This window comes from Vitis vinifera, chromosome 19 (genome assembly GCF_030704535.1).
Source record: "Vitis vinifera cultivar Pinot Noir 40024 chromosome 19, ASM3070453v1".
NCBI classification, from domain to species: Eukaryota; Viridiplantae; Streptophyta; class Magnoliopsida; order Vitales; family Vitaceae; genus Vitis; species Vitis vinifera.
The window spans coordinates 9605497-9616722 of NC_081823.1; the positions used below are offsets into that span (position 1 = coordinate 9605497).

Consider the following 11226-nt stretch of genomic DNA (forward strand, 5'->3'; position numbering starts at 1 on the left):
TCCCACCATAAGGACATGGCGTAGGTCTCCCCCTCAACCCCGATCTCCAACGAACTCTACAATTCATCGCCATTCGTTTTTACTAAAACCCTAGTCCACTCAAGTTCCTCCATCCTTTCCTTATGAGAATCAAAGCCTAAAAACCCACCACACGCTTCCCCCACTCTTCTTAAAATTGTCGGAACCTATAGCGAAATTGGGATACCTAGAATCCTTACCCAAGCTTCGTTCTGAGCTTCCCCCTTTGTTGAACACCCAGATTTCGGACTCCATCGCTCCAATCCCATCTGAAGCCCTCCCATTGATCTCTTCCCAGAGGCGAGGACATTTCTAGCTTCCTCATCGAATTCAAACTCCAGAAGAACACGTCCATTTCCCAGTCTTGCCAAGCCTAATTTTCCTTTCAACCCCCACGCACTTGCCACTGACCATCCTAATCTCTCCAAATCCTCTTCTTGTGCTGAACTAGAGTTCCATTTTCCTACCAAGCAGTGTTCCAATCTACTCAGATTACTTCTTATTTCCTCTCCCTTTCCCTCCACTCTGACCCTTGTAACATCCCTGCTCCTCGGTCCTTTTACCACTTCCACATACGACCTGCCCGTGGCCCTCTCTTCTTGATTATTCTCCTTATTATCAAACCAAAATCCCACATTTCGTAAGGACTTCACCATGGAAGCCCATCCCCCCTTCTCCCCCTTGCCTTTCGGAATGCAAATGCTATATCTGATCTTCTCCATATTGATTACCCCTAAACGAAGGAAGCACCCTGCCCTGTTAGCCTCTCTCACCAGAGAGTAACTCCTCCCTTTTTTCTTCCATCCCCTTTCCCATATTCCTTCTTTGTCATCCCTTATGCACTGAACCAGACCTTCTGTAAAAAACCTTACGCTCGTCGACCCCAGGCGAACCCAAGATGAGACCCCTCCCTTGCTTTCCACAATGGTAACTTGGATCTTGCCTTTTCTCTCCTCGGCTTCTATTTTGAACACCTTCAATTCCACCACAAAACTACTTCCCTTCCTTTTCCCACGATTCTCCGCTTTGCTCTCACCCTCATCGCCATCGCTCGCGTGCTCACTCTCACTCTCTCTCATCGCCCCCTAACCATAATAGACTAATCTCTCAAGTGTTAAAAATGTTATAAATATTTTCTAAAATTACTTTCAAATGCACTTTAAATTCTAAAGTTCCATCTCATGTAAGAATGCATTTTACAATGTATTAACTCAATAAGTATTTAGTAGAAATATTTTCTTTGAAAGTGTTTTTAGAAAAATCTTTTATCAAGTATTTCCTCAAAAAAACATCATAAATAATTTTTTAATACTATAAATAATTTTTAAAATTTTGTAATATGTTTCTTAAATTTTATCAATAATTTATTTTTTATTTTTGGTTAAAAATGCTATTTAGAATCACTTTGAAATATTATTTTACAATTTATTTTATAAATATTTTTTTACTTAGTCTTTTTAAAACAAAAATTTAATTTGTAATCAAATTTTTTATTTTGTAAAATAAGTATTAGAATTAACATATTTTAAAGAGATAAAAAAAAGGGTAGTATGAAATAAAATATGTTATCATTTCTCTTTAACTTATTTCATGTTACATCTAATAAACTTTTATGAAAATATTTCTAGTATTTATTGCAAATGGATTATCATTTGATGTCTAAATTTTCCTTTCACATTTTTTCCAAGTATACTACTACCTTTGGAGTTTGGGTTGAAAGTAACCCTTAGGCTTACTTTGGAATCAAATGTTCAAATGGTATCTTATTTTTAAATTTTCTTTTTAAAAAATATTTGCTAAAAGTCATCTTAAAACCAAGGCTTTAGTACAAATTTAGGAATCATTTTAAAAAAAGGTGACATTAATACACATCTAGAAACCTCATTTTCAAACCGCTATATCTAATTTGTACATAAACCATATTTTAAAAATATGGTTCAAATTAATTTAAACCATAACAAGCGGTTCAATTATTCGACCATTGATGAATAATTAAAATGTGTTTGACAGTGATTTTAAGAAGTGTTTCTAATTTTTCTAATACTTCAAAATTTTTATCTTTAAAATATTAAAGATGCTAGAAATACTTCCTAAAATCACTGTCAAACATATTCCTAAAGTTACAGTTTCTACATACACAATGTTCATCTATTCCATAGTTTTCTACATAGGTAATAAGATTTTCTGCAACATGAGATTTTTCTTGAATTTAGTACTTCACTAGAGAAATCTGGCTCACCACCATCTATATGGTCTATTACTACTACTGAATATCCAACCTTGGTTAATTTCCAGGAACTAAACAAAAGAAAGAAACAGCAGAATGGAAAGATCTATAGCCTCTTCTGGGTGTTTTCACTTCCTTGAAATGAAACTGCTGCAAGATATCATTCCCTTCTATAATCCCTGGGGAAGTACTCTGCTTCAGGTTGGAATTGAGTTATGGCCACAAAACAAGCTAGTCTGAATCCCTCTGATAAATTGTATGAAATCTGCCAAGGCTTCATAATTCAATAGTTATATTCCAAAGGTACATTTCTTCCTCTGGAATTTTCAAATTAATGGTGGTCAGTCCAGACCCTTCTTCATATTCGAACTTCATTTCTTCTGTGTCAACTATTATTCTCTTTGGCCGAGATGATGAATAGACACCAAATATTCCAGACCCGCGAACTTTCATGCCCACAGTTGCATTTCTCTCCCTTTCATATTTCAATTCCTTAATGGCTCCTCCTGAATTGAACATCTTGATTAGGCCTATGGGAGCAAACGTGGCACCATTTGACAATGCCTTAACAGGAACCACTGTAAAAACTTCATACTCCCGAGACTTTAGTGTCATTGGAATAGACGCGTTCTTTGGCAGATAAACTACCTCTCCTGCAATGGGCATCAAGAGACACTCAGTGAGTGAACTTAATCGGGATTTAACTTTCTAAGACTAATATTCTTGATATATATCATAGCCCACTTTGAATAGCTTCTAAAATGCCCCGACATATTGCAGGTTTGATAGTTAGAGAGACATGTAAAATATCGATCGATAAGTGATTAATAATAGATGTCAAAGGCTGTAAGCATGCAGTACATACCACCAAGATGGGAAAAAATGATAGTATCCCCATTCCATCCATCGTCAGCCACTCTTGGTAGATAATCAACGTCTTTAGCTCTGATAACCCCAGTTATTGTCCCAGGCTGCTCATCGTGGATAAGGTTCTTTTTTCCAACTCTGCACCACCCAGCTCCCTGGCAATTGAACACACCCACGACTCCGGAGAAATCATTCAGATTCCATATCTTTAGAAGGCTGTAAATGTCAAGAAAACTGTATTAAGCAGAAGTCCAAAATCAAGAGTTCTTCCATTTATAATTCATATTAATTTATTCTCTACCTTATTCCATCTCTGGCAGGATCAGAGAATAAGCAATCCCTTGTTGGTCTTCCTGGAAGTTTGGCTCTCAATATAGAACCATCAGAAAGTACAAGCTTCTTCAGTAGATTAAAGTCATGGTGTCCAGGTTTGTCACTGCATGGCGTATGGATATCGACAGTGAGAAAAATATTTCAAACGTCCAAGAAGACATAATACAAATTTCTGAACAAAGACTGTACCTGACATAAATAGCACAGCCACCCACGGCACGAGCTGCTCCATGGTATTCAGCCATTGGGTGTAAGCTCTACAATGCAAAATAATTTATATATTAACATCCATCAGCTTAAGGAGATTCTTGGAAATTCAAATAGACAAAGATCACTGTTGTCAGCTTACATGAAACATATCCCAATCTGGCTGCATAAATTCCCCAAGGAAAATAGTGTTGTAAGCAACTGATGCAATGTGAATTGTGTGTGATGCAGGATCTCTTGGCCAAAAATCATCTGATGCTCTAATTACAGCTGTACGCTTTGAACTACATCAATACATGGTAGTACCAAATCAGGAGCCTCGAAACAAAACTTTACTTTACTATTCTAACTAGTTGAAGAAGTAAAAATTGAGTTAAAGCGATTAAAGGAGATCAGCTACCTGTACAAACCATCTGTGTTGTGACTCATACAAGATATAATTCCATTATCCTGGAAGTTTCTTGAGATAGATGCCTCTAGTGCCTGATGGTATTTTTGAGCAAGTTTTACCCTGCCACCATGACCTGCACCAAGTGTTTCAAGGATGTTCTGGACATCTACTTTCACTCCATCAATACCAGCTGATGCTAGATATGAGTGGAGTTCATTGTAGAAGCTAAAAACTTTTTCGGGGTTCACAAGGCCAAGCCCATTAGTAACTATGCTTGTCAAAGCTTCACAAGGCTCATTTGAGTTAACACCTGGAGACGAAATTGGGTAGGATATCTTAGATTCATAGAGTTCCATTTCAGTAATCCCAGGACTAACACCGCCCCAGTAGCCCGTTATAGCATGCCACACATAAACATACCTACAAATAAAGAAAATATTCAGAACAACAATGAACGAATGGCTAATTAAAAAGTAAAAGCAACCTTACTGTTCACAATTTTAGACAAGGAAGTCATACTTTAGATAGTGTTTTTCTTTGATTTCAGTAACAATGTGGTGAAGTCCCATAGCTGGATCCTCTACCCTGTGACCCTCTTTACCATCCTTCTGAAATTTGTGGTTCTCTTTGATATGGGTTAACCTGCTAGCAAAGCTGAATGACAGAAAGAAAAAGAAAATGGCAAAAATCGATAGTTAGTGAAGGAAAAGATGGCACAAATTAAAACAAAAAGGTTCTAGTTCAAGTGCTCACTTGGCTGTGTTATCAGCTTTGCACTTGATACCAGTGGTATCCATGCCGACCGATTGCCATCCATCATCAATTATAACAAACTTTGGAGGTATCCCACCTTTCTCTAAACTGCAAGAATTAATACTTTATTCACTCTGTGATGCTAAACATATAATCTCAACAGTATCCAAGAGGTGAAGAGCTATACCTCTTTAATCCTTGTCTTACACCCTCTGCAGTAACATCGGTATAAAAAGCATCCCAAGTACACCAGCCAAACCAGTTCAGCATATTGGGCATCTGAACAATAAATTGTAAACATGTGAAATTTTATGAAAATAGAATGAATTTATACTGAAATGAACTTTAGAAGCAGGATCTTTGCTTTTGTTTAGTTGTCACAAAAAAACAAAAGAACAAAAACAAAAAAACAATAAGGAAGTCATTAATGGCTTCCTTTCTGAAAAATTTTCCTCTTTACAAACCATAAGGAGAATTGAGAAAAGATAGTGATGGTACCTTCTTTTTATCTCGATGACTAAATGTCTGCAAATGTTTCTCAACTGTCCTGTACACATTTTGAGATGCAACAAAATGTTAATGATTTAAAGCTTTATATATGTAAAAAGAGAAAACTACTATGCGGAGGTTCTACTACTTCTACATTCAACCTCTTATGGGCAAAACATGGGGAATGATCTAAAATTTTTAAAATTAATTTGCGAAAAAAAAAAAAAAATAAAAAATTGTAACTTACTTTACAGCATTTGTGATGACATCAAATGGGTTTGATCCTGCTGCCACAAAAACCAAATGACTCCCCTCAAATCCATCAACTGCCGGATCTCCTGCAACAAACCACCATTCTTTTTCATTAGTCATCAAGAACAAGCAAAATGTTCAGAATATGAAGATTTATCTTTTCATTTTTTTCGTACCACTTTCCAAGCAGATCTCTATCTCATTATGTTCATTTCCTTGAAGAACAGCTCTAAAATCGCCTTCAAGAATGGGTAAGAAAACGACATACAGAGCAGATTGGCCGGCTCCCATCTCACTTCCCTCGCCAAAATGAGAACCATTTTGTCCTTCAACAATCAAAAATTGGGTCTCAAAGGGAATGTCTTGGCCACAAGACCCCATCCTCTGTGTCATCCACCACAACTTGAAGCGGAAAACACACATAAATCTCAAACCCCTGCAAATCAATAACACAAAATCAACCCTTACAATGCATTCATCCAAGATTTAACCCTCACCCACAAGGTAGATACCTTCGTAACCCCAACTATAAGACACAAATCAAAATGGATAACAACTAAAAACGAAGAACAGTACTAGATCGTCAGTGGCTCAAGATCAGCTTATCAGGTCACAGTTTTTTAAGAAATACTAGAGCTACATCAAAAGCCTTAAACCCCCCTACAAGCACAAAAAACCTTCTTTTTACTCGTCTATGATCCGTTTGGTTGTGAGGAAAACGTAAGAAACAGAAGAAAAACAAAAAATTTAAACTCCTCATTCATTCTTCGGGTACCCACAAAAACCAAACCTGCACCTCAACAGACCCTCAAAATCCTATTTCTCTCTCTTTTGGTCAGCATACTCAACAACCAAACAGAGAATCACAAAGAATAAATTAATAAACACAGGAGATGAAAACAAGGAAGAAGAAGAGGAAGGAAGGGTCATGAAGAGCATACTGGAGCTTGCCAACAGGAAAGACCCGGCGACTGCCCAAGCGGTCAGAGTGAACGCCGATGAAAGCTCCGTTGGTAAGGGAGTCTCCGGCGGCAGGAGTTGTAACAATGTTGTCATGCACATCGGAAAGAATGGCGTTTCCGAGAACCACGAGATTGCCATCAGCCACAGTGATCCCAGCTCCCACAGTCATCTTTCTTCAACCAAACCCACCACAGAAATCAAATCAACAACACCCCAAACTACACAAAAATCGATATCAAGATCACGGGAAATGAGTTCATCTTCAACAACCAGCATTATGGAATTTATAGTAAAATGTCCAGCATCCTGACCCTCGGGATGCGTGTACGATATAAATCAGGTGCGTCACACCCCTTGCCTTCATCACGAACGACTGCAGTTTTCGGCCGCAAGATGAGGTTGATTTGGACTGGTTGGTGGCCCGCCGCCTTTGATGAGCGGTTTCGATTTAGAATTGAATGGGGTGAGGTGACAATGGATTAAGTTTCTCGTAAAAATATATGGTTTCTAACGTCTAATTGATGTCTGGCAAGGTTAAAGGGTTATCATTTTTTGGACTTTTCAGTAATTTCCAGTCAACAGGAGTCGGCTGCTTGACGCAGGTAGTGTGGGTGAGGTGTTAATGGAACACACGTGGGTATGAGGTGGAAATTCAAGTTTGAAGTCTACTTTTCGGAGGCAACTTAAAAGTAGAGAAAAGTGCGTGTCGCCACATCAGATCTGACAAAGAAACAGTACGCATCTGACCTGGCACCTACTGGTTAGCCTCTCCCATAAACGCGACATATTGGCCACCTTATATTTATTAAATTTATTGGTTGGAAACATCCAATTCATTTCGGAGGCAAAATTTTTAATCTACAAAATAAACAATCTTGCTTCATGCACCATAATATGGATTTTGGACTAGTCTTAGCTTACTAAATGATTTTGACTTAATTGTGAGATATTACAAGGGATTTACTTATTTTCAAAGGTCGATGAAAAACGTGATTGTTGGTGCTCGAGCCTATAATGGTCGTGCCCTATAATCCTCTCCTCTTATGATAGTGTGATTGTTTATGTTGCTTTTTCCTAATGCTTGAACCCTACATATAGAAGCACTGAGAGAATACCCTAACTACACATCTTTGATGATTAAGTCAAATTAGGCTCACATAAGGAATTTATAGGAAATAGTTGGCATGAAGTTGTGATTGTCGAGGATAGATAAAGTTAGGTTTATATATATATATATTAAACTTCTACAAAAAAAAAAAAAAAAAATCCCTAAAAAATGATAGTTGGAAAAATATTTACAAATTTATGACACTTTTTGCCACATTGAAGGTGTCGTTTTAGACACCTTCTATAATTTTCAAATCTACGTGTCAGCACTGAAAGCGAATTGAGTCAGGAACTCATGAGCCACATCCTCCCAGGTGCGAAGTCTCGAAGGCTCAATTGAGGCAAACCATCTCTGAGCTGCCCCACTAAGTGCATGGGAAAGAAGGCCACCAACTATGCATCATCTATCCCATGTACTCTCATGACTATGCTGTATAGTCTCAAGTGGATCTTGGGACAACCAATCCCACTATAACGCTCAATGTCTAGCATGCAAAACTTGGCGGGCAAGCAAGCCGCCGGTATGCCATCCCTATCATCCCAAGTCAAACCTCCATATTGCAATTTGATTTGTCTCATCTTGGACTTAAGCCTCTCAACCCTGGCCTCCTACTCGACCAATCTAGTATCATCAGTAGTAGTAACAATGGGAGGTGCCACTGTGACAGTGGGTGGTGGAATGGTCTCATAATGATCTGCCAGATGGATTGCAATACCAAGTGAAGCTCCAGGTGGAAGAGCCTGTGTTGCTTGAGATACATGAGGAACTATCTCATCAGTGACCATGCCAACTTGATGAGGATCCTAGTGAGAACTCTCTATCTAATCCAAACGTTTACTGACTCCTGCCATGAACTCCTAAATAGAAGCAAGTGTAGAGACTAGCTCGTATCTCAATTGAACTGTCTGAACTCTGATGTGAATCTGCTCTGATTAATCGACCTCCAACTCTCCTCCAAGAATGTGACTCCATACTCAACCAACTCCTAAACTGACTCCCTACAATGAAAACAAAATGGATGGAGGACACAAGATAGAACCCTAAAAGACAACCATACAACATGCAAGCACATGGTCCTAGGGTGGCAATTCGAAATTTGGATGTATGATGAGAACTCTAGAGTCATAAAGGTGTCCACTGAGAGATGACTACAAATGTGACTAGACAATCCCTATCAATAATCCAAAATGAAAGAGGTGTGAGAAACACACTATCACAAGATCAATACTCCATCTATAACCACATATCCTTAACTCAACCTTCAATTCAAGTTCTAAAAAGAGAAAAAAAAAATGATAAGGTGATCAAAGTGAACCTCTCGAAAAAAAGTGTAAATGTGAAAACGTGCCCTTCACCTTTCTATAATGAAAATATGAGCATCAAGTCGAAAATTGAATAAAGGATTTTACAAAGAATGGGGTATTGGGCCCATGACAAGTGTACACTGTAAAAAGATGATCATGATCAATGAACATATCCCAAAACATCAAGTGGGTGACAATAAAGTGAAAGGACGTGTTCAGCCAAGAAAGGAAGACGAAAACCCTAGGGAAAAAACATGCTAAACTCATCGAGTGAAAAACATAATCCAAGGCAACATGACAAAAAGTGATCTAAATGATATTGAAACTTGTATTGATCTCTGAGCACTCTTTACTGGAAATCAAAAAACAAAGCATTGGACCTAGTGGTGACTAAGGCGACCCTAAAGGCTCTCAGATGCACCCACCTATGAGGAAGGAATCCTAATCAAATGATCTAAGCTTATCCTATAAGGTCAAGGTGGCTCTAAAAAAAAGAAGAAAGGTAGGCTTTCAAGGGTCCCTAGCAGAAGCGATCATACCCTCCGACGGTACGCAACCCTTTGCATGCCTCCAAAGAGATAGGCGCTTCCATGAAAGGTGGTCATCACTTCCACACATGCACTACCTCGACATCCTTAGGGGTTTCCTATAATGAAAGCTCTCATAACTCTCAGCACTCAATAGTCAACTAGAGTGCGTAGTGAATGGTGTGAGTGCGTCCGAAAATCCTATCAAACTAAGTAGGGAGAGAACATACTAGTCACACAAATATCCCGAAATCTAGCTCTAGGCTATACAAGTCTTCAAAGGTCGGACTCCAATCAGCATCAATGTGTCGGCCACCTCCAAAATGCTCCCAAACATAGATATAGCCCATCGTTAGACCCTACTCCTAATCACTAGCTCGGTCGAAGAGCAAACAAAGTAACAAGTCTCATATCAAATACGAGACCAAGGAAAATAAGGTCGAACAAGACTAGGGAATTGGAGATAAGGGGATAGGTGTGTGTCCCACATAGATAAGCAACTCATGCAATCACACGAAATGAGAGAAGTCATGCAATAGATAGTCATGCAAAGCACATGTATATCATCTAAATCTACACACAAGCTAAATAAGAAGTATGATGATCGAGATGAATATCTAACAAGGATAGCATGCTCCATGATAATCATGATAATATACAACCAAGAGAATCAAACATGTCAAGATGAACAAGATAAGCAACAACAAGAATGTACATGTCAAGGTGAGCATAGTAATCATACAACAAGAAGAGTCAATATGTGAGGATAGGCGAAAGGATCAATCAATATAATCAACATGACAATGCCTCAAACGAATACGATAACCAAGCATGCATCAAGGATAATGATATCAAGAGCTCTCAATGTGTAATCAACAGTCAAACAAACAAAAGCATAAAGAAAGGTGGGTACCCACTGATCAACCAATCAAACGCCACATTTGCCTCAACTTATGTTCAAGCTTGACCCTCTAATGATCCCCAATGGAGTTGCCATTTTGTGGACCTCGCATTTCGCACGATGCGTTCCCACTCAATGGCAAACTTGTTTTTTATTATTTTGAAAATTGTTTTTTGAAAAAGTGTTTGGAGTCGCCATTTTTTTTAAAGGAAAAAAATAAAATAAGAAAAAAAACCCTAAATGTGACTCCTAAAGGAAAAACGAGTTTGAAAAATCGAGTCTAGGTCCGGGGGTCGGGTTACCTAATGGGAAGGTACGATGATAGACTATAGCACCCCTTTAAGCCCTAAGAATTAGTTCTCTATTAATTAGTTAAAGCAAGTGTGACAATTGATAGGTTAAACATGGATACCAAACGAATATTATTCTAGAAATAAACAAATAAGCAAGAAAGACAAGGTGCGTACCTGAGTAGCAAACTAATTGCTTTATGGAAAACGAGGGTTAGTAAACGAATACAGAATAATCACATGCATCACAAAGCAAATCAAAGTCAACAAATGTTCAATCACAGATGTTGGGCCTCACTAATGCTCAGATTATTTTTGCATGAATTAATTCCATAAATTCCATTATCTTTGGAATTATATAAATGTATTGATGCTTATTAAAAATGTGAAAATTAGAAAATTATTAAGAACCATGGAGAATTTATGAAAGATGCTTGTCGGAAAGAAATGTGGTAGCAAAATTTATTACAATTGGATTTTTGGGACCTAAAAATTTTAAGGATGACAAATTGTGGAGTCAAAACATGATTTTTTTTTTTTAAACCAAATTATAAGGACATGCATGAAGATATAGGGGCGAGACACGTAGGTTTTAA

At 37.9% G+C, this 11226-nt stretch overlaps 1 protein-coding gene across 1 annotated transcript; it reads right to left on the reverse strand.

Moving 5' to 3' along the window:
- Nucleotides 1-2144: 2144 nt before the first annotated feature.
- LOC100253252 (probable galactinol--sucrose galactosyltransferase 1) lies at nt 2145-6836 on the reverse strand. The gene is made up of 13 exons (XM_002275793.5): nt 6479-6836; nt 5714-5973; nt 5533-5623; nt 5295-5343; nt 4984-5075; nt 4797-4904; nt 4563-4697; nt 4053-4463; nt 3795-3936; nt 3635-3702; nt 3414-3548; nt 3111-3328; nt 2145-2898 (listed from the first exon to the last, which is right to left on the reverse strand). Exons 1-13 carry the CDS (start codon nt 6667-6669, stop codon nt 2522-2524), a joined length of 2277 nt encoding a protein of 758 aa, XP_002275829.1. The 5' UTR covers nt 6670-6836; the 3' UTR covers nt 2145-2521.
- Nucleotides 6837-11226: the final 4390 nt, after the last annotated feature.

Coding starts and splice junctions, on each gene's coding strand:
- LOC100253252 (XM_002275793.5), bottom strand. CDS start 6,669: ATGACTGTGGGAGCTGGGATCACTGTGGCTGATGGCAATCTCGTGGTT. Junction 5,974..6,478: donor TTTCCTGTTGGCAAGCTCCA/GTATGCTCTTCA, acceptor ATTGATTTGCAG/GGGTTTGAGATTTATGTGTG. Junction 2,899..3,110: donor CATTTTTTCCCATCTTGGTG/GTATGTACTGCA, acceptor TGCCCATTGCAG/GAGAGGTAGTTTATCTGCCA.